The 24,289-nt window shown below is 41.3% G+C and overlaps 2 protein-coding genes across 2 annotated transcripts in view; both read right to left on the bottom strand.

The window, feature by feature from the left end:
• Window positions 1-606: 606 nt before the first annotated feature.
• Window positions 607-4,790, bottom strand: spry1 (sprouty homolog 1, antagonist of FGF signaling). Its single transcript, XM_080901528.1, has 2 exons — window positions 4,245-4,790; window positions 607-2,634 (listed from the first exon to the last, which is right to left on the bottom strand). Exon 2 carries the CDS (start codon window positions 2,582-2,584, stop codon window positions 1,502-1,504), a length of 1,083 nt encoding a protein of 360 aa, XP_080757654.1. The 5' UTR covers window positions 2,585-2,634; window positions 4,245-4,790; the 3' UTR covers window positions 607-1,501.
• Window positions 4,791-6,853: 2,063 nt separating this feature from the next.
• The window catches only part of afg2a (AFG2 AAA ATPase homolog A), a 108,669-nt gene continuing 91,233 nt past the window's right edge, over window positions 6,854-24,289 (bottom strand). Inside the window, exon 17 of the mRNA XM_080901727.1 lies at window positions 6,854-7,327. Within this exon, the coding sequence (XP_080757853.1) occupies window positions 7,148-7,327 (180 nt within the window). The 3' untranslated portion in view covers window positions 6,854-7,147. The remainder of the gene's footprint in view (window positions 7,328-24,289) is intronic.

Raw genomic sequence — 24,289 nt, 5'->3', positions numbered from 1 at the left:
CCCGGTTTATTATCTTTGAACAGGTGGCCCCGGCTACTCGTAATGACCGCTCTCATATCTGATGGCACACACTCTTGGGTTTGCAGCGCGGAGACCATTTGGGAGTTTGGGAACATCCCGATCTGGCTGCGTTAAAGCCCAGGGAATAAACTACAGTACATAGTTTGTGGTGACTTGTTGGCGGGTGAGACGAGAGGGGGGTTTAGAGGGAGAGCTACTTCCTGTGAGCATAACTCACTCTGAAAACGTGGAGACTCTGTTGATGCTAGCAGCTTCGGGGCTAATCATGTCAATGACCTGTATTGTTTAGCTTTCAAGGTTACCGAGGAGAATCGCAGCAAAGAAGCCCTCCAAGAATGTAAACAGTCACATTTTGAGCTACAAGCTGTTTGTACTCGTAGCTTTAAAGAAAAAAAACAGGAATTCCACACCCAGCGTGAACACACACACACACACATGCATACACACATGGAACAGTGATTTGCTGTTCACCACTGAACTCCCAACTTAAGAAACAGACCCACATTCCCTTAAAAATCAGCCAGCGGCCATCCATCAGATTTAGTTACTGCTTCTCAGCAGGGCAATCAAGACACCAGACAGTGCTATTTTTTCATTAATTAATATATTTTCTGCGTTAAAGTTAACATAGTTTTCTTTTGTGCCACCCTTTAATTTTTCAGTAAGTATTTGATATTTTGTTATATTCAGACATGAGTAAATTTAAGACTGTCTCTTGCAATAAATATCATAAAATAATAGAGCTTCACATAATAAATATTTTTTTAACAAAAAAAATGTTTAACAGACATTTTTTTCTTTTAAAAAATAGCCAGAATTCCTCTTATGGATTTTTGAACATACAATTTACACAAGATAAAAGGAAAACAAAAAACATCGGAGAATATGCCACAGAATGTGTATGAAAGGTTCAGATGGGTGGAAGGAGAGAAACATATCCAAGTGGAGAATACTATGAGATGGATGTGCTTTCGTTAATGCAAAATGAGCATAGAAACCACGGTTTTAGTGTGGTAGCAACCAATAAACTCAAACATACCTGCTTGCTATGAATACCAGGTAACAGCTACATAATTGCCCTATAGTAGATCGTCCTTCACAGATTTGGTGAGAGGCAGATCCCACCGGGCACACAGACCCGGAGGAAAGTGCCTACCTAAAACGGAAGAAAAACTTTTCATATATATATAAAAAATAGTGTTAATGAGGAGCTGAGGATAGACATAGAAACAGTTAAGGCAAACACTGGTCTGTAAAAACATGGTCCTGATCCAGAGAAAATAAAACTAAAAATAATCGAGTGGTTTTCGTTACTCCTTTGCTTAGCTCCTTAGGGTTCTGCAGCGAGGAGGGGAGGTGGGTGGGAGGTGCTCAGAATGTCTGATAAACATTAATTTGTGACTATCATTATCATTGTCATCATAAGATCCGTTTCTAGAGTCTCCTGTGCACAGGCAATCACTGAGACCTTGGGAAGCGATCAGGAAGGCTTTTCCTGGGTCTGTGGGGCCCAGCTCTCCAGTTTACAATACACAGTGTTGGAGTTCTTGCAGCGACAGCCAGGTCTCTTAACCCGGTCATAGCAACCCTGGCATGCCTTCAGACACCCCTTGACAGGTGGGTAGCATAGCAGACAGGGGAAGAGTACCGACATTAATCCCATGCACAGGAAGCGAGAGCAGCAGTGGGAACGTGACAGTGAACAGGGGTGGTCAGCACATGAATCCCCCTCATCGTCATTGGAGCAGTGGTAGAAGATGCCCTTAACAAGGCACATACACGTGCCGTGCTCCAGTGCACTCTCAGCAGAGCAGAGGCACTGGCCATTACACGCCAGACATGAAGGCAGGCTCCTGGGTGCTGTGCAGTCGGTGCACTTGCACTTCCCACAGCGCTCGCAGATGAACTGGTGCCCAGCAGCAGCCACCACCTCGTTGCCAGAGCCAGAAAAGTCTGATTTCCCTTTGCCCTGGGGCTTGAGTGGAGCCTCTAGTGGAGGCTGGTAAAATTGAGGTCCCTGCTGGGGCTGTAAAAGGGCCTTGGGCTTCGGCTGAGTCCGAACAGGCCGATCCACTCGGTGGTGATGCTGTAAGCTAATGCCAGGTCTGGTGGGGGGTGAGCGTGCCAAGAGTCCCTGCTCAGAGGAGGCACTGCTGTTGCTCCCTGAGCTGGCGGCGCTTCCTGTGCTAGTAGAGCGGCTGAGCCCTGGTGCCCGAGGCCCACCATACTGCTGTCCCCCAACCAACACACTGCCCCCAGCATGATGGTGGTGACCTGATGACCGGTGCTCATAATTGTTGTTCACATTGACGAGGATGACCTCGTGAGTCCTCTCCTGCTTTTCATGGGGTCTGGAGACCATCCGGGGTGCAGGGGGCCTCCGAACCACTGAGGGTCCCTCAGTGTACTCGTTGCTAGAGCGGATGGCCTTGATTTGTTCCAGAGAGAAAATGCCGGCATGCTGGAACTCCCGCTCGTAATCCGACCTCTGCCGACTCTCTAGGGAAGGCTGTTGGATCACCACTAATGAACCGCCAGGGCCATGTTGACTTTGGAGCTCCATCTGGGGGAATCACCACTTCCGACATTCACCGTGGACATGCATCGGAAAACCTGCCGGGGGGGGGGGGGGGGGGGGGAGAGAGACAAGGAAGAGGCAGGAGATATGATCAGAAACAGTCAAGCAAAAAATAAAAATCCTTGTTCTAGGAAACACAGTCCTGATGGAAGAGGGGTTAACACAATCCCAAGTGTTTTTGGATTCAGAAATAATACTAATAAAAATCTAATACTAATATATCATTACAATCATTCTTGACGCATACCATAGCAGTTATTGCACAGCTATAACATAAGATGCTGACCAGTGTTTATAAATAAATGACAAATAAATAAGTCTTTATAGTTAATCCAGACCAACTGTCTTCACCCTGTCAACATGACAATATGTCACTTTTGAGCCCGTTAAGTGAGGCAACCCGGGAAAAAGTTGACTATTAACAAGACTTTTTGTACCTTCCTCCCCAACAGGCACACATCTAAACTTCAGCAGGCCCTACAAATACTTCCCCTGCTCATTTACATTTGTATGACTAGTTAACATTTAAATGCACCGCGGCGACGAAACGAGGACACTATCCAAGGGAACTAAATGAGCTGCCTCACTTAGTATTCTATTACTACATCAAAAAGGATTTCAGGGAAACGGGGACAAAAGTAGAGCTAAAAAACTAAGGTCAGATCAAGTTCCGACAAAATATAGACGGCAGTTAAAAAACGCTCGAAAATCGTCAGATTAAAACCTTATTTCAGTTCCGAGAAGCCCCCAATTTTTGAAGTCAATATGAACACACACACACACACACACACACACACACACACACACACACACACACACACACACATTTATATATATATATATATATATATATATATATATATATATATATATATATATATATATATATATATATACATATATATATATATATATATCGTATTTGTATTTATAGGAATACGATTAGGAATTTGAACTTGAGTCTTTGGGGATGTTATTAAGCACAGCCGACCTGCAGGAGGCCGAAACTTACAGTTTACAAAAACATAAAGCCTAGGTGTCCCGTGAAGGGCTCCTTAAAACTATTAACGATTAAATAAAAATAAAAACTACTACAATCAAAGCAGAAAGATCGATTTTGCGGCTTTGCACATAAACAAACTCACGTTTCAACTACATTAAAAATATTTATCTATACATTTAATAGTCTATCCGTCAAATGGCGCACTTTAAATAGGATCATATGCACAGAACGCGCTCACATGAGAAGGCGTTGTTTGCAGTAATAAAAACAGGATCTTATAAAAACCAGAGCCGGAGATCAAGAGACATTACAGGACGCGTAAGACGGGCAAAACTTATGAATGAAAACAACCGCCATGGGGGAGGGGTGTTTGTTACAGCACAGCCTCGGAACAACACTGGCGTGGAAATCCATCAACTTCACCAAGTAGTCGCGATCAGTTCAACCCACAGCGGATTCTTTATTTCATGGCGAACACATGGAAAATAAGACGAAAAGTCTTTGCGCACAGCAAAACATTTGGACTTTATTGCTGCAGCGGCGCTTTCTAGGTAGCTACGTGCCCTACTATCGGGCAACAAATGCCCTAAAACCAAAGCAAAATGCGCAAAATAAGCGTAAAATCACTAAGAAAATGCATACCTATATGCAAGCATCCATAGCGTCGAATCCATCAACCAAATAATCTACCAAAACTCCATCCAAACGGAAGGGGCAATGTCCAGCTGTAGATTATGAGGTCTAATGCATAACATTCAGTCTGTTAATCCAAGTGCGAATGTATCCCTTTGCGTTATTCCCTTTTTATTTATTTTTTTCGGTTAAGTCGTACTGAAAAGTTCAGCGTGTGTTACGCGTGCATCTGTCCCAAGATAAAGTAAATCCACGGCGGAGCTCTGATGAAGAAGGCTGAGAGGAAAAAATAAATAAATAAACACGCGCGAGCTTATATCCAAAAGTTGCTCCTCCTCGCGTATCTGCTGAGAATTGTATTTGAGTTCTGGCTGTTAGTTATTGTTGCGGGATATCTGCGCTCTTGTGCAAAAGCGTCGTTATGTTGCAGACAGCGGTGCGCTCTCTTCTGCTCTGCGGGCCTGTTCAGCACTGATGAATGGGGGCTCAGGGCTTAGTGTTTGCTCGACAATCCAACTCCCATTGGCCAGCCACTCCGCTGAAAAAGGATACATCGCATCCGTTCCTGATTCATTGGGCAGATGTGGAAGGCCGGGCGATAGAGATGTGTGCACTGGTTAAGGTGGAACGGCTTTTTAAAAACGCAAACGTTGACTCAACGAGGGGGTTAGGGGAAGGAAAAAAAATACTAGTTTCCGTTCTTGTGGGTTATGATTAATGGTGTGAATGAGGGTGATGTGACTAATAGTGACGTATTAAACGCCGTATTTATTTATAACATTGCTGAGTTGTCATTATTGGTACCATACACACGCATCAAAAAAAAGGAAAGAAAACCACTTTACGTAGATTCAGAATTTCTGATTTATTTATTTATTTTTTGTCCATGTTTCGAAAAATGTGCACCCAAATACCACGATGGTCCTTATAAGCTGAAAAATAAACCGCATATTGTTTCAAAAGGGGCATTTGATATATTTGTACTGGGCACAAAAAATATTTTTATAGGATTTTAGAGGAAAATATGAGTAAGATTAACGACAACAACATCAAAGGTAATTATTATAGGGTTTGGATGAGAAATATAAGTTTAATAAATATGGTTATATTAGGTTAAATCTTGCCATGTCAAGGAACCTCATACGAATAGAGAAAAGTTTGTTATAGAAATAAGAAAGAATCATATATTGAGTAAAGTAGCTCCTAAACTGCAGTTTCATCGTGTCTGTGCTCTGTAGCTACCTGTTCACTGCTGTGAAATAGGGATCCATACACATCTAACTCATTAGTCTCTGTGAATTAAATACAGACTCGAGCCCAACCAGTTTCTGCCCACACAGCTGTGTCATTGTACAGACAACTCACAGAGGAAGCATCAACAGGATGTCCTCTGTCCTCTGTGGAATGTTCCCATTACGCACTAACTCGTGTCATCAGAGGAAACACAACGTGTGGCAATGAATGTTCAGTTTGTACGATTCTCTGATATGAAATCACTATCAGAGGAGTTCTGTGTTGATTTCTGTTTGGGCAGCGGTGGGGTGGGGATTTGCGGGGCAGTGTGCGCTGTAGCTTCAGACCACCTTAAGAAAAAAGCTGCCCTGCAGCCAGGGGGGAAAGGCTCCCCTCCTCACTCCTGCCACCCCCCTCTTCTCTGTTCCTGACTGTCTGGTTTGATTGGTGTCGCGGATGCGCTACATCCGGATCCATGAGAAAAGGAAGTTCAATACAAAGTCAATTTATCCTATTCAAATGGAAAAATCAATAGATGAATGACCCCCAGTGCCATTTCGGGTCAGCAAATGTTTAAAAAAAGAATCGAACAAAAAGACCTGCGGAGTGTAAAAGTGACTCCGCGGTGCAATAATAACTTAGAGGTTGTTTGTTTTTTTCAGGCCCGATGTAAAAATGTAGCTTCTTGATGATAAAGAAAGCCCTGGTAGACCGACAGATGGCCGCCTGGATCCCTGCTCTCAGTGGTCTGAAGTGCGGACGGAAATCTCACGATTACAGCAATTAGTTGATTTTCCATGGGTAGATGTGATGAATATACCAGCCCGGCTGTTTTTTCTCCCCGTGGATGCGGAGCAGCGGTTCACCAAACTCGGGGTTTAGGAACCATCAGGGGTCCTTGTCTAATGCTGCTATTTAATTCCATAGATGTCCATGTGCCTGTGGAATATTCTGATTAGAGGGCTCACACTGCCCACCAACTGTATAATCAGTTAGACAACGTTTTTACCAATTTAGATTTTATTGCAGCTTTACCCAACATGTCCTGAAAACGCAGAAAAACCTGTGATTTGACTGGAGGAGTTATTCAAAATCCAGAAGAGCCACAACTCATAAATTACACAAAGTGGAACTGGAAACATGTAGGACGGGCAGATTTATAGGTGAATGTTAAGCTACAACAAACCAGAGCATAGGAGGTATTTAAATCCAATCAGATCTATAAGACTGCACTGCTTTAACGTGATTTGGGACGTGTTAGTTTACGGGTTTTCTCAGCACGCTGATACTGCTGTAAATTCACGGCTGGATGTCTTTAACAGTGCAAACTACCACACTGGCTCACCACTGTTATATGGGATTAAAATAAGGCAACCAAAGACAATAAGTGGATCGATGACAGTATGAATACATTATCATTTTTATTTGATCAAACATGACAGCACACCATATCCTTCAAAGTCAAAAAATAAAGCAATAGTGTCAATGCTGCAATAAAAACAGAGTCTTATTTTAAAGTCAGCGATTTACAACTGATGAGATTCTTTGGCCTAACGTTGTGGTTTGAAAACATTTAACACTGTGTAATGAAGCAGACTGGTACAGTTAACACATATACACAACTCCAAACTAATAAAAAGAAGAAAATCCTAATTTTGACTTTTTCCATAGCTGTGTGGTCAGAAGAAACACAGGCCACTGTGTTGCTGCTGATAGCTGATATACGACTGGATGACAGAGTCAGGGATTCGGGGCTTCACAGTGTTCAGGGCACTTTCAAAGTGTCTGGCTTCGATGTGCCGAGCTTTGATGTCCTCTTGCAGGGCCAGGAGGGCAGCCTCTCTACATACTGCAGTTATCTGGGACAGGAAACAGACACAGTTACAGTCAGCAGTCAGGCAAAGCACTCCATCCACTGAGCACTACTGAATCATATGAGGGGGCACATTTAGATGCTGATCGATGTCATGATAGACTAGTCATGTAGGTTGATGTGCTTCAGTAACAGAGCAGTAATTTAGTAAGAAAATCATACCTCATATCTTTTATGACATATAAAAGAAGAATCTGAGAGAGTGTTTAAGAAGAGTTTGAACAAAAACAAGATGAACACACTGTTTTTTGTTTCAAGTTTAGAGTTAATTTGCAAAACAACAATGAACCATGGTGAGTTAATTTCATAAAATGTGCTTCACTGCAGTTCCCTGGTGTAGTTTTCCTTCTCAGTGCTTGTCCAACTTTTCTGATCTGCCATGTCTAAAATATAAATACAGGCATTCTCCTGCAGCCTTGTTGCTACAGTACTGATGGAATTATGCAATGGCATGGAGGAGTGCTGCAGTCAGCGCAGGTGACCTTTGAGAGAGATTCTGCACACGCCAGAGGAGTGACTCACTTCCGAATTGGTGGCGATGGCTGATGAAGGCCAGGCACCTTTCCCAGCAGTGCCAGCCTCCTCCCTTTTGTTGAAGCATAGCTTTGTTCTCAGCCAGTGTAGCTTACACAACTCCCTCCAACTAGAAAAGCCTCGCAGGAAACTATTGCTGTACAACCACTGATAAGGTCTGGTGGGAGGTTAGTGGGACAGGTAGTCATGTGATCCTGGAGAGCTGTCTAATAATGAATGGTAAAACAAGGCATGTGTCCAGGGAAGAGACTGGCCACCCCCCTACAAGTACAGTATGATGCATGCTGGGTGGTATGCAAGTTGATTTTCTTTTTTTGTTTTTTAAACAATGAGCATTACTCAAAAATGGATAAAGGCATCGACTGACAGAGAAAATGCACTTACATGTAAAGATAAGGATACATTAAATCAGCTGATATCACCATGATGCATTTAGGACATCATCCTAGTAAGGTAGGCTTCAATATTTAGCAGAAAATACATTTTGAAACACATTTTTCAAAATGACAGTCATGGCGTTTTGCAAGGCATGAGAGTAAAATGAGGGGAGATAGCTGTCTGAATGTGCTCTGGCCCTGCTAGCATGCATGGCTCAGGACAGGTGCTTTGCAGATGTCAGGATGTGAGGCCCATTTCCCCCCACATTCTGTTTCAACCCAATGAGCAACATGATTTAGGCAGAGTAAACACACGGGGCTGGGTTAATTTTGTATGAGGGCTTCCCATCATTCAAGTCATTTAGGCCTGTCAGTAATAATGATGCAAAACAATGAGGCCATGTATCCCAGTTGCATGTTTACAAACGCACAGCGGCTGAGCGAGCGAGCAGGGAAGAGGGCAAAAGAGAGAGTGTGAGAAGATGCCACATGTTGAACAATGTGATTTAGTATTGTTTCTAAGCAACATCCATAAACAGGAACAGACAAACATGGCTGGACAATCAAACTGTAATTTCTTATTTACAGTGAAACTTGACTTTAAGGACATGTTAGCTTTCCTCTTCCTCAATCGCATGATTCAATGCTTAATAATTATTTGCTTGTTTACTTCCATAACACTCCTTAGGTTGATTAGGAAAAAAAAGAAGAAGAAGAAGAAGAAGAAGGGGGAGGAGGAAATATCGCTCCTCTGAAGTACACAACCGATACATGCACGCGCGTGCGCACACACACAGGCCCCTTACATTCATACTGGCTGGGTTTATGAGCTGTTCTGTGAAGGCGATCAACAAGCCAGTGTTTCCTGCTGTGTGTTTGCCTGTACAGGCCTTGAAAAAAAATTAAAGCCACAAAGGCAAACAGGGTGAGCGAAAGAGCCAGTTTGTTTGTAAACGTGAAGGCATTTCCAGGCCGGAGCCAAAAGTCCTGCGCCGACTCCCCTCCAGGACTACCTTGATACCCCTAAACACCCCCAAAAAGCAACCTACCACCCCCTAAAGATGGGCCCCCTGTGCTACTGAGAGGGAAAAGAGGAGGGAGGCGAAATCTGCAAATGCACAGAAATGAGATGTGCGTAGGGGGTTTGGTGGCGAAGAGTGCTGACTTGTGGCAGGCCAAATAAATTATAGATCTCTCTTTTTTAATGTTATTGCAATGCAGACTTTATTTTTCATTCCCTTCATAAATAATGTCAGCAATCACTTAAATATATGGAAAGGACTAAGCTGATGCATTGCAGTGGCTGCTCTCTGGTGATGTCTTCATGGTGGTGGCGTGTCGCCAGTCATAAAGGCAAAGCAAGCGAGAAAAAAAAAAAAGTAATCATCAAGGACCTCTCAGTTTGAAGACGTGGTAAAACTTGCTGACTCAAAATGACCCAAAAAGTCTGAGTCAAAGAGGTTTGATGACGAAGCAAAAACTGTGTAAAGTAACAATTTGTACAGTAAGGTCCTTCATCTGCCTGCTGGGTTCAGGTTAAAGGCAGCAGAAAAGTGTACTGTAACGAAGACCATAGTAGACAGTATCCATCTATATTCATGTATTCATACATGAATTATTGGCAATTGAAGAAGAATCAACTCAGGACATTCGCCAAAGTTGGCCTGTTTTTCAGATCTGGCAATTTAGGACAGGAACCAGCAACTCTTGAGCTACAAGTGGCTCTTTTTCCTCATTCTTTATTGGCTCCCTCTGAGTTTGCCAAAAACTGATCATGAATACAAAAATGAACAACGGTTATTTTTAAAGATTTGCTCGTTTTCAGCAGCAAGGCTTGATCAGTGGCTTGACTCTAGTCACAATTAAAGTGAAACTTTATTATCAAAGTAAGCTACTTTCAGTTAGATTCATTTGTACTGCCAAAGACAGTCAGAATGTATTAAATGTAACAAAAACAGAGCAATAATGCAATAAAAATAACCAGTTAAATATCAAATACTCACATAGCCCACTGCAGAACAGTCACATCGGGTAAAAGATTTTAAATCACACATATTAATAATGTTGATAGACTAATCTATACTTTGTAGTCACATTCATTAGCAGCTCCCTACAGATTTCCTGGAGCACAAATTACTCAAAAATGACTCTTCTGGTGGTAAACATTTCCTGAATTTTCCAGAGAATTACTTTCACTGTTCTTGCAAGAGGCTAATCTGGTATCACATGAACTTACTATGTAGGTGCCTGCAGGGTAGGGTAATAGCGAGTGTTTAACATCTGAGCAAAATATGCTGTCCATTTGTATTCCTACATCCAGCCCCACCAACCAGGGTCAAGGAAAGTACCAGACACGTTACCTACGTGAAAGCCGTTTTGAAACCAAGCTTTATGAATCTGTTCAAGAGTGTTAGGCTGCTATGCACAAACAAGAGGAAATTAAATTTGCACAAAACGGAGTAAGGATGAAAGAACATGGAAAAATGGACAATAAAAATAAAATGTAAAAAAAAAAAATTAGTATAATTGAAGGTGGACACGTTAGACTTTAGCCAAGCTGGAAAACCTATGCTTGAAATCCCATCTGTATCCGTGTCGCCACCATCGAAAATGTGCCGAATCCTTAAAACAGTCATTCCGCCTTAATAAAATGTCAGCTGTGGCTCTTTGACTGTAGAGCTTTAACATGGGTCGCTGGAAAAGTGATAGTCAATTGCAGCTCCTGCCACATCCTTGTTTCCACATATTCCTCTAATGACAAGTTTCCTCTCGTGGTTCTAAGACCTCTTTAAAAACCCAAAGGTCACATGCTTCAACCTACAAACATTTATTTCTCAACACTACAATGTATGCAAGGACTTATAGTAGGTTTACTGAAAAGATGAGAGAATTTATCGTGATTTCTCAGAACTACTGTAAATTGCATGGCAAATTCAGTGATGAGAGTAGCGAGACAGAGAGGGTCAGGCTCCCATAATGACATGCTTTGTGGAGGCTGGCAGGCACATTTACTTCCACAGGCCTGTCGGTCATCTGATGCTGACAGGAAAAGTAATTTAGATCTTCTTTTGATCTTTAATTGAACATTTACATCTTCAAAGAAAGAAAGAAAGTCAAAATGTGATTCTTGGTCAAAAACACTTAAAGTTTGATTTAATGTGGAACGTGAAAAATGTTCAAAACTTACACTCAGAAATTTATTACAAACATCATCTTAGAGGGGGCACATATCTGCAGACTGGAAAAATTATTCTTGAAAGAGCAGAAATAAACACATAGTTTGTTTTTCTTACTAAAAGTTCAAAAATGACATACTGCACTTAAAAATGTAAGAAAGATGAACACTATTGTCCACAGTACTGAAAGGTGGCCTATAATGCTCATTTCTAGCTCTCTCTATATTTTTTCATTTTTGGTCTCTAGTAGAATTATTTTTCATTATTCATGTTGGCCATGCTGAATATGAGGATCCATGACTAACTATAAGGGAAAGCACAACAGTTCTACTTTACATATACAAATAGAAAAAAGTGGGAGTAAGTACATTTGCAAGACAACTTATGTGAAACCACCCACTCTCCTTCGCTAATGATTCAGATTTTTCTTATAGCTGTGAGAGCTTTGTGGCTGATAGAAAATGAAAAGCCTATTTATTAGTTATTCATTTACATATTTTATACATGTTTCTTTATTATTAGTTAATATCTTTATGTTTCAAAATAGAGAGTATAGGAAAAAATTACTACAGGAAGAAATTGTAATAAATTTTGATTCAGTCTTGCGTTGTAACAGATAAAGCCAGAGGATTTTAGCCAGTGAAGCCATCTTAATGGGGTTACCAAATGAGGATGGGCACTTCCAGGGCTTACTTTTGCTCAAGGCTGCTAGCCACCTCTGGCCTCCTTGTGCGCTCAGTCATTAGGGTACCACAACATGAAACCCTGGATACAACAGCAGCCTTTATGCCCCACTGGTCACTGTACTGCACCTCCATTCCAAGCCACAACTACACCCTATATCATGCCGTTTCAGTGCACACTTTTAAAACATTGGATATATATATTGTATGTGGAGTGATATACTACGGCACATCCAGCACTGTATGTGAGGTCTTGTTGTCCTTCTAAGACAACGCAAAACTTTATTGACTTGCGAGAGGAAATTAAGCCGTTATAGCGGCAAATGGTAACAAGATACAGCAAAGAATAACAGAGTATAAATAAGAACACGGCAAAGCTCAGGTTAAACAAACACACCCGACACTTTTTAGCACTAGAACATGGCAGGAAACGCATATAAGTGGAATAAAAAAGTTATTTGAATATCAACATTTCCATGGAGATGGAAAACAGTAATCGTAATAATCAAAGCATACTGTGGTCATGGAAGAACTGGAAGTGAGACAGCACACAGATGGACGATACCGAAAAATTGAAGCGGTAAAATAAAGTTAAAGCTTACACTGTTTAGACACTGTGGAAAAAGTGACTGCATGTCTATTGACACCTACGTGTCTAAGGAGTGCTATGAGCAGTGTATAGTGACTACACTGTACAGGTGCAATGTAAAGAAGAATACAAACCTCGTACAAAAAGTATAAAAAGATGTAAATTTGAATCTGAATGCTTAACATTCGAGTATGCGCACACCACAAATGCACTGTACACATACACATCCAAACATGCAAACGCCTACAAAACCACCAAAGCACACTGTGACATATATTCTACACGTACACAGCCAAAAAAAAAAAAAAAAATCGGTAGTTTTCTCTGCAGTATTTCCCTGGTGGGGGTAAGAGGGGGGCGCGTGCCATGAGACAACCTGTTCAGCACGACAAAAATAAACCCTTCTCGAGGTGGAGGAGAGGGGGGAAAAAAGCTTGTGACTGCTGGCAGCACATACCAGCGTTCTCAGGTCAAATCTGTCTGGTGTACTTTTCGCTTCCTACTTCAACAAAAGCGCTCAGTGAGTGTATCAGACGGCCTTAATGAAGGGCTTGTTAGCCGGGCTACCGGCAGCAGATCCACTAGACCCGGAGTGTGTGTTTACTATCAATCGCCTTGTGTCTACAGCGGGCTACATCCAGTCCCCCCCCCCCCCTCCTCCTCTCTCCTGCCTCACCCGCCCGCCCTCCCTCAAACACAAACGGCCACATTTACAGGAGCGAGCCCCGACAACTCCCCCTCCACCCCGCCTGCCACAAAACCTCTCCTCCATCACTCCACAAGTCCTGCACACATACACTGCAGTGCAGAGAGGCGCGGGCACACACCCTCTCTGAACACATTGCACTTTCCTGCACTGTGCAGGCATGTGAGCACACATATGCAACACACAGATAAGGTTTATGAGGTCAATATCGAAAAACGTACCCCAAAAAAAGAAAAGCTACACATGCGTCCTCACATGCATGTTTAGACAGAAATGCATGTGCACATACACATACATGTATCCAGTACATATACATATAGGTATTAACTTCATGCAAAGACCTACATTCTTGGTTACATAGTGTTTCGTAGAGCAAACATTTGCATGTTTGCTTAACAAACTGTTAAACGCTCATTTAACCTTCAGAAGTTGCAGCTAGAAGAAGCAGCTTATTCTTTTATCTTCATGACTTACTTATAGGTCATAACTGTAAAACAAGAATGCAGAACAGGCCACAAGTGCAAATTCTTAATAATCAATCCTATCCATAGGTTTGACTAATATTAGGACTGATGCAGAGCTGTCATACCTGATCAACATTTTATATATTTTTTTCTAAGTGAATACAAACAAATAGGGGGCAGTGATTATAATGAATGTATCTTTAGTTTTCTGCATTAATCAATTGCTCAATAAGATATCAGAAAAATAACGGCATTTGTTCATAAAAATTTCCCATGTTGATGTTTTTAGGCCCAAGTTGACATCCTGCGATATCAGTGTTGACTGCAGATTTTTGTGCTGTAACACAAGACAAAGGGAGTGGGGAGTAACTTACCTTGAAAATATATCCAATCTATAATTAAATATGAACAAAAAAGGAAGAAAAAAAATGTATAACTGGAGTTTAACTGAACTCATAAAACTTTGTTCACTCAGGAAGAAAACTAAATTAAACTTAGGCTCAAAGAGGTGCTCTTATTCAAAATAATCACCCCTAGCCCCACCACAGTATCATCCCCAACCCCTTTACTGGAAAAAAAAAAGGGGGGGGGGGGTTTCTGCATCCAATTTTCTTGGAGGAAATTAAATAATACATAAATCAAACGACGTTGGGGGTGCAGAGCCCAAACTCTTAACCAGAAATAAAACATTTCATCCTCCAAAGAAGCAAAGAGGAAGTGTCTGCAGTGACATGCTTCTGCCAAGAGAAACAAGGCCTGACCACAACTCCATGTGAAACCTATTTAAGATTACAAGGCGAGAGTGAGAGAGGAGGTTAAAGAGAGGGAGGTGAGGTTAAGCATGGAAGGAGGAGAGTCACGTGGGGAAAAGGGAGGGGGTGGGGGGCGGTGGGGGGATGGAAACATGGCACATGATCATAAATAACAGAGCGGAGGTGTGTGAGCTGTGGATGAACGTGCACATGCTTGTGCTCTCAGCAGAGGAATTTAGATTCCATAGAAAACTCCGATGATGAAATTGAACTCGTGCGGGCTTTCCTCGCCATATGTTACGGCTGAGACAACAGACATCAAGGAAGATATTACATATGTATTCCAGCAGGCAATCAACTCCAATTTTATGCTTTAAAATATTGGTGTTTGTAAAGTATTAACATTTTTAGCCTAAAATCTGAATAATGCCACGATGTTCACACTGTGTGGAAGACACAGTGGAACGTGGGACACTGTACTTCAGACTCTGGGTGGCACTTTTCAAATGTAGAGCCATCATTGTTTCCCTCTAGAGAAAGTCTGCAAAGTGTGTGCTTAATTCATTTTTTAAAAGTTGTATTTTATTGCATATATTTTATTTGATTTTATTGCATCACTGCCTTCATTTCACTCCCTGTTCCTGTGTAGCCAGTCAAGACAATTCTAAATGTCTGATTTCTGACATGGTCAGACTTCTCCCCAGTATTGAACTTTACGTTATAGCTTATACTCCTTGGACCTGTAAGTGTAAGCCAACTAACCGCCACGGTGACAGGTTATGACCATTAAAGAGAAAGTAATGTAGTGTAAATAAAAGTAGAGCAAATAAATTGAACAGATCAGTGGGGAAAAGTAGTTGCAACATGCCTTTCTTTCCTTCTTTTTATAAATTGTTGATTGCTGTAGTGTATATAACACAGCCTGTAACATAGCCTTGAAATTAAAGAAGGATTAAATATATACCAGTACTCAAACTGATATTATGTTATTATTTATATGACAAATGAGATATTTTTTTTCTTGCTCTTTTGTACAGATTACAGATTAGTCCCGCTACCTCTGCTTGTTATCATATAGTGAAAATCAGATAGAGTGAAAGCTCTAATAGTCACTCTGTATTCACTATGCAAATAAAGAAACATTTTCTGAACACGTAGGAAATGTTTGTAATGAAAGTGGTGGTTTTTCCTCTGTTAGATGACTCACTGATAATATTAAGAAACCTCCTACAAATACCAAATAACTTGCAGCTCAGGCGTTTCAGTGTTATCATATTAAGCCATTGTCCACTCTATGTTTTGGAACGACCCATGTGGGATAGCACCTGTGTTGGGGCTACACCCTGTTAAGGTGTTGTACGTGTGTGTGTGTGTGTGTGTGTGTGTGTGTGTGTGTGTGTGTGTGTGTGTGTGTAGGGTAGCATTGCTGGGCCTCGCCTTTAAGGGCACATTTGTCCTCACCCCTTAATCAGATGAATGAAAGCTTCGCATTCTCTGTGGACTTGGGAAGGCAAGGATGGCATATTTACCAAACACGCCCACAGTGAAGTGACCTGGAGACAGCTGTGATTGGGTACGTCTGTGCATGTGTGCGTGTGCATGTGTGGTGTGTATGCATTTTGTAATGCCAAGGCAGGTGAAACTCCAGATGTGTCATATGAACATTTGTCTTTCCTGTTTGCTTCATCTTTCACGAGATGCATACTACCTGCATATACACAGTGAATGTTCATGTTATAATAATTTGTTATAATATACAAATTTTCCACATGTGGGACTAATAAAGGTTATCTTATCTTATCTTATTAGTGGTATTACAACACTATACACATACATTATATACAAGTTCTAAATTTTAAGGCTTCTGAATGTGCTATTTAATATAACTAAATTTGCAAATCATTAAAATAAGTTAGACTGCAATTATTTAATTTCCAATAAATCTAGTTTTTAATTAAGGGACAGACTAAATAGGCTCTGTAAGGGAGAGTTACCTGAGAAGCATAATATCCTGTCTCATGTTCATATACTAAATATGAAGTTACCGTGAGCAGCCGGCTAATTTAGTCTAGCATAGTGGGAGAAACCGCTAGCCTGGCTGTGTCCAAAGGCAACAAAATCTACCCACCACTGTAAAAATGACAAATACCTGTTTTACACAGGGTTAAGAGGCAGATTATTTCTTGGTCCTGATAATTTGCCAGACAACTGGACTCCAAAGAAAGAGAGTCTCCAGGAATTGAAACTGAATTAATGGTGTGTTCTTGTCACTGTCCATTTCCTTTTTGGCGTCCTCCTCTAGTTTTATTAGCTACTTTCAGGTAGGTAAGTGCACCCCTCTCCTCTCTTCTGTTTCTCCACAATTTACCATCTTCCTCTTCACGTGTCTCCTCTCTGTCCCTTTCTATGTTCCTACTCTCTTGCTCAGTTTCTTTCTTTTTTGGCTTTTGCTACCCACGTTCTGTCTTCTTTCCTAGCCAAGGGAAACAGCATGTTGGGTACGCTTAAGGGCTTATATTTCCCAGAAAAATTCAATTGGTGCTCACCATGTACTCAGACATAAACCACAGTGAAGGCTTTATATATAAAATGTAAAATCAGGGGCCAATTGGAGCCATTTCTCTCGCTGTGACATCTGGCCTTTTGCAGGCCACAGAAGCTGGCTGGCAGTAGCAGCGAGGGAAATGTTTTCTTTTTTAACCTTTCTAAAAACAACATGTTCACAATGTCAAGAGGTAACAGGCTTGCTGGGAAGGAAGTGAAGTGAGGTGTTTCACAGTCATGGAATTGCAGGGGTGTGAATGGCTTTTTCCTCGCAGCATTTGTTAAGCGCTTTCCATATCAACAAAGACTGCGTCTGAGTGACAGCGTGACTGTGTCGGCGGCGGTCGGTCAGTCACACAGAAAATAAAACGCAGACACATGAATGCAGTCAAGACAAGAAGTTAGAGCATATTTCGGCAAATACCTGCCAACTTCAGACCAAGTCAGATGCACTTTCCACAAAAGCTGACAAGTTTATTTGATGATTGAAGATCTTTTTTCTTTTTTTTCCATGGCTAATATCTGATTCATACATTGTGTAATGTCACTGTTATTCAAACAGCAACACGTTTTTGTTGATGCATTTTTTTTGCGCCTGTGTCCTTGGTGATAAAAATCTTGGCAACAACAAATACCAGGCCATAAATCAGACAGACAACACAGAGCCAGAGGAGGAACAGCCACAACCACAACAGGTGTTAAGAGGAAACCATTTGTCTTCCTGTGAGGGTGGTTTTACTATGTGTGTGTGCGTGTGTGTGTCTGTCACAATACAACAAGGCTGTACTTACAATCAATTTCTTTTTTTTTTTGCTTTTAATAGTCGCATTGCAGCTACTGCAGATACTGCTCGCCTGCTCAGGTTTCTATTTTTAATGAATAATTTAAAAAAATCAAAACTACTTTTATATATTACAGAAAAAACAAATCACTGCTTCATCAAACTACATCATAATACACTCTGACTCAGTTGACTGGGGTGTGCAAATGTGCTTAGCTATCTTGTAAAGGGGAGTATTAAGCTTTGCAGGCTGCCGTTGATCTGCCTTATTTGTATGTCCCGCATTGGAACAGACTTGCTCTTGCCAGTGTGGAAGAAGAAAAAAAAACATTAAGAAAACAATTGCGCCAGTGAGTTTGAATGGATGTCAGCCAAGCGTCCCAGACACCTGGGCTTGGACCAAACAGCTCTCCCCCTGTTGGAGCGAAAAGACCCACCGCTATGGAGGTCGCAGCCGGTCAAAGGCATCTGTGGCTGAACACAAAGATATTCTGATACGGCTGAGCGCTGCAGCTTGAAGTTTTATTAAAATGCCTGAACAACCGTCCCCCAACACACCCCCTTTTTTGGACATGAATGTTACAGGGCTGTGAGATCAGCAGGAGGGCACCCAGCAGGGTTGGTCCTGCCTATCACTTGTTGCCACCTCTACGTGATCTGCATCTAAATACTTTGAGCTGTGTCCTTACTGTGATCATGCTGAGAAGTCTTGATATTTAGCTTTTTCTCAGCAACTTGTCAACATCTGCCAAATGCTCATTACTGCGGTGTTTTTATATTCCACTTCACGGAGGTCACTTTTCAATCAAGCACCACGGGGAGGTCTGTGACATCCAATGTTAATAGAGTACGAGCTGCGCACTCAGGGACTGTCATTACTCCTTTTAATGACTCAGTTCATTTCCTGTTTATTCAAAACACGTTGGAGAGAGAAAAACTTCAATACTGAGCATCTGTGGATTTTTCCAAGGAAAGAAGCCCTAAAAGCAAACTGAAATTTCCTATTTGCTCGGTTATTAGCAAAAAAAAACATGTATTTTCAAATAAATTTAGTCAAAGGCTGCTCATGTTTTAGGTCCGTGGCCCTTTCTGCCTTCACTTGTCTGACGATGCAAAACAGTGACAATCTGCACTGAAGCTTCAGGGAGCCAAAGCTCTGTCATGGAACCCGTTTTTCTCGTCTGGTAATCACAATAGTTCAAGAGTTCATTGTGTTATCCATTTTCAGTTAAGGTGAGGGTTACTTAGCCCTAATCAATCATTCACTCAAGTCATGTATCAGACACATTTATGCAATTTGTTTTTTTTTAGCAGAAGCAGTTAAAACCAGCTTATTCCTACAACTAGCTGTGCAAAACACTGAATCCCCTTATCCCCTCCTTCCAAGCCATGATTAGCTAGATTGTCATTTCTACCGAGGAAACAGGCTGGGGAAACATACCTATAACTGAAAAAAGTTCCTGTGGGGTTATGTTAGGTGTTACCCTAAATACCACTTACACATCAAGACTAATATGACATCTTCCTAAAAGACGGAGGAGAAAATGTTGATTTAATAAAGAACATTCAGAGCTTTGAATGCCTTTCAGACCCCACGCTACTTTTATAATGCTGAGGTCCAGGCTCTGGGGCCAATCGATAAATTATAGCGTTTGATTGTTTTTTTTAGTTTTCTGTCCAAGTTTTACTGCATTGTCCATCTGTTTGGGATCATAGTCATGCTGAAAAAAAGTTATTGCCATTCAGATGCCTAATGGTTTTGCATGGTGGATCAAAAGCTGAAAGTACTTTTCTGTGTACCATATTTTTCGGACCATAAGGTACCGGATTATAGGCACACTGTCAATGAACATGTCTGTTTTCATACATAAGGCGCACCGGATTATAAGGCGCATTAAGCGAAACAAAACCGTCAGATAAGTCAATCTTTACTGAACTCGTTCTTCTTGCTTCCTGCACTTCCGTACCATTGATTTATTAACGCTGCATTCTCTCGCAGCTGCTCTATTCCTGCGTTGTTGCAGTATATTAATGACTAACCTCGTATTGTGGATGGATTATCTCAGTTGTTCTCCTGACTGAAGTTTGGTCTGTTTACAGCATCCTGCCATATGACTGCATTTGTCCCTAACCATCGGGAGCCCTCACATTAACTTTTATTGAGTGAAAAAAAAAATTAGCATTCATCCTCCAGCTTCACTGTGTTTATGTTACAATCAAGTAGCAAACATATACCAGCTAGTGGAACTTCGGTAACCCTACAAAAGTCAGCTGTTTAGTTTTCTGTTTTCATTTATGTTGGAAGTGATAGGTATATCATGTTTAGGTGGAAACCAGCTAGCTAACTTCCTCTCAGTGATGCCGCAGTGTTTGTTTGACTTTGGGACCTGAACCAGACGGAGTTTTGGACCCAGATCACTCCGCGAGGCTCCTGACTATGGTGGCCATAATGCTACGACAATCCATCAAGCGGTGCAGCTTCGTAGCTTACCAAAGTTGTAATAAAACATTTTTTGACAGATTTTTTCATCATTTCGAGGTCAGTAAGCACAACCAGAATTCATACATAAGGTGCACCGGATTATAAGCCGCACTGTCGATTTTTGGGAAAATTAAAGGATTTTAAGTGCGCCCTATAGTGCGGAAAATATGATAAATCCATCAATTCTGGCAATCTCTCCAACACCACTGTCCGAAACCGCAAACCATGACAGAGACTCCACCATGTTCTACAGACAGCTTTTTAAATGCTTGAATGATTCATATGTCAGCGTTAAGTGGTTGATCGGGGGAAAAAATCATAAAACAAAAAAACAAGAAAAAAACCTGAAATTTTTACTGTTTTTAAACAAATGCAAAGAAAGAAAAACAAAACAACTTTTGCCCTGATGGCAAACACTCATTCTGGAACGAACATTAAAGGAACACGAAAAACAGCTGTGAAATTTGATATGGCTTCTTTTTCTTCTTCTTTTAAATTAAGGTACAAACAAGGCCTGGAACTGACTTGGTACATCTGACAGGGTGCAATAAATCCCCGGGGTCTTTTCCTGTCAGGACTTGATCAGAAAAGGAAAAAAAAAAATAGCATCACACTGTTTTTCAGAAGCAAGTTAAGCCCTTCTTCTCCTTCACGACAACACTCCGATTACAGTATCAAATGCTGCTTCTGTTTGGAGGAGCGATGGCAGAGGTGAGGAGGGAAAGCCAGAAGCAATTTTCTAGGATGAGTGTGAGTTAAAAGTGTGTTGAGGGGTGTTGAGGGTGGAAAGTTTAGTGGGAAGCTGAGGGTTGTGAAACCAGATGTCACTCCAGGCAGGTAGGAAGACAGGTGATTTTAACAAGCTTCTACGGCTGAGCAGACAACTACTGTGACCTCTTGAGTGACCTCCACACCTCCTCCTCTCGAGATCCTGCCTCCTCCTCCTCTCAGACAAGTTTGAAATCCCAAGAATGTAATTAAAGTCAAAGCTTCAAGTCGTCATACTGCCATCCCTGAGGACTGAATTGTACTGAATTCATCCATTTGTGCATTATTTCAAGTTCTATGTGAACCATATTTGATACGATAATATATATAGTAAAATATTCACTATAAAATTCCAGTTTTAGTGGCTTAATGACTGAAGAAATTGGACAACAATCAGGTGACCTGTGAACTCTGAACCAGATGGATAAATCTGGGGTGAACATATACAAGAGTTCACCAGTCTGAAACATACTGGATACTTAAACATGTGGTTTTTTCCCCCTTTTAGTTAAATAAACCCCATCAACACCAACATTTATTTAACGAATTACATTTTACTGATAGAAAATGTCTCAGCATGTCATCCATTCTTTTGAATGAAACTGAACTTTGCAAGGCCAGTGCTGCTGAAGAGTGAACCATTTTGGACTAGCATTCAGCCGTAACCAAAGCGCCATGATGACACCTCTATACGACCAGTAGACAGAGGGAGTGTGAGCTGAGCATGCACTCTAAGGAAGTGCGAACAGTCAGAAGGGAGAAAAAGCAGCGACAGTGTGTATGGAAACTAAAAGTGGACTCTGCTTAGTTGCCTCTAGCTTCAGTAATTATCTTGCTGTTGATTTATGAGGTTCCAATTTGTCCATTTTGGTCCCTGCCAGCATGAGCTCGATGCATTGCTGACCAGTGCTGTGGCTCACCAGGCTGCTTGCAGCATTGCCAGCAAGCATACCAGTCATTCAGTCACATGGAGACGGAAAGGTATTGCTACCCATAGAGTTGTAAAAGTTTGACCGGACTAGATGTGTGGTAGATTATTACAATGCTGGCTGAAAAACATACAAAAATATGTTTTCCATATTTCCACTGATTTAATTTAATGTTTGAAAGCAACACAAACATATCTGCTGCTTTGTCATTGCTTTGTCTGAAAGTAAGAGTGTTTGGACGTGCCCGAAAACCATTAAATAGTTCAGTAAGTTTTATGTTAAGCATGCGTTCAAGACATTTGTTCAAAAAAAAGTCAATTCTAATAATGTTTCTAACCATGTGCAAAAATGTCCTGCCTCATATAAACAAAAGTTTTTTTTTTAATGTTTATTTAAAGTTGGTTTTCTGTCAGGGGGAGGTTTATTCTTGTATGTTGAACAAATTGGATAAAAATGAAAAAAGTTAATAAATTGTAAACAAGAAGTGGTTGTGAGCGCTTGTGTCCTGGTTGATTACTCTCCCCACTTCTTTTTGACAGCAAAGGTCCTTGAGCTATCAACAACGCAGACGGATCGAGTTTACTGTAAACTGTGGTGGATGTTGCCATTCTGAAGCATTTTAGGATTTATGGAAGAATAGTATGCAGGTGAAAAATCTTTTTTTAAGAGTCCTTCAGCATAAAGGCTGTGTGACCTTTTTGCACAAATGTTTTATTAATGTTCCTGTTCATTTGGGGAGCTAGTCACGTTGTCAGCAATCGACATATGTGTATATATCATTTACCTTTAGACGTGCTGTATTTCTTCACTGAAGCTTTGAAGCTTTTTCTTTCTAAACACACATCTTCAGTGCTGTGATGTGTTATCTGTATCCTGTTTCCTCACAAACTTCCCCTCAGTGATCAGGGGAGTCTAAAGTTTCATTTAATTTAATATGATCTATAGGACAGGTACGTAAAATAAAATGCAATGGTACAACAATGGTGAGACTTGGTTTTTTCCACCTATGAACTCTTATCAGCTTGACTGTGGCATGCCTTTGAATTTTTGTGTGGTTTCAAGAGCTCAGTGGCAAGTGACTGCAAACCTCCATTCCACAGATGAGACACTATACCAGAAACCCCGGTGTTAAACACAACACCTGATAGTAAGGGATTGGTTTCCTAACTGCATACCTCCTCCAGGTGTACGCCTGCTTTAGGCTGATTTTTAGGGTGGGGGCTGACAAGTTGGGAAGGAGGGTAGATGAGGAGTCTCTACTATAACCTCCTACTGCATATAGGGATGTCAAAAGTAAAAGACAGTTGAAAGAATAGTAAGGAAAGAGTGGGGTGAAAACAAAACAAAAAGGGCCGACTTGAACCCAGGCCCTAGCAACAGCCTTCAGCATATGGACCACCTGCTTAACCAGGTGAGGTGCACTGACTGCGTATTTGCGTGCTTGGTTAGTGAAATCATCTCAAGTCATATAAACGTTTTATCCTAAAAAAATTAAGAAATGTTCTTTGTCCTGTGTAGGTGTGGTCAGCGGAGTTTTGATTGGCAGAATGAACCCAAGCAATCGGCGCAAATGTATATTTGTTTTAAACTTCAGAGCGAAGTAAAAAATGGCCTCTTCAGCCAACTGTCTAAAAACAAAAGATAATCAGCATACATCAATTAAACAATGAGAAAAACAGCAGGCCTCACATCTGATAGGAGATGAAAACGTTTGGTCGTTTTTGCTTGTGAAATGACTCACTTCATAATATTTATCACTGCTCTACAATCCAGATCAAGGGTTGGGCAAAGCCTGAGGAGTCTTGGTTCATATGACATGTTGTGCAAGCGTAGTGGAAATCAAATGTTGTTTGCAAATGCTCCACATAGCGAAACTGACAGGCCGAATGAGATAATTGTTTAAATGTGGGAATAATAGAATCCATCCATCCGTTTTCTGCTTCTTATCAAAGTCCAGGTCACTGGGGCAACAGTCCCCGGACCTCCCTCTTCACAGCCACTTTGTCAGACAAGAGATGTGCTTTCTCCACCGTGTCCTGGGTCTGCTACAGGGTGTCCTCCCAGTCGGACATAACTGAAACACCTTACCTAGGAAATGCCAGAACCATGTTTGATGTGGAGAAGCAGAACCCCGAGAACAAGAAAGGATGAAGCCCTTGGTCA

The sequence above is a fragment of the Rhamphochromis sp. 'chilingali' genome (assembly GCF_963969265.1).
Source record: "Rhamphochromis sp. 'chilingali' genome assembly, chromosome: 13".
Classification (NCBI taxonomy): Eukaryota; Metazoa; Chordata; class Actinopteri; order Cichliformes; family Cichlidae; genus Rhamphochromis; species Rhamphochromis sp. 'chilingali'.
The sequence above is the reverse complement of the archived record's forward strand: the minus strand, read 5'-3'. Positions and strand labels throughout refer to the sequence as shown.

Bases quoted from the DNA above. Each gene is read 5' to 3' on its own strand.
- spry1 (XM_080901528.1), bottom strand. From the start codon at position 2,584: ATGGAGCTCCAAAGTCAACATGGCCCTGGCGGTTCATTAGTGGTGATC.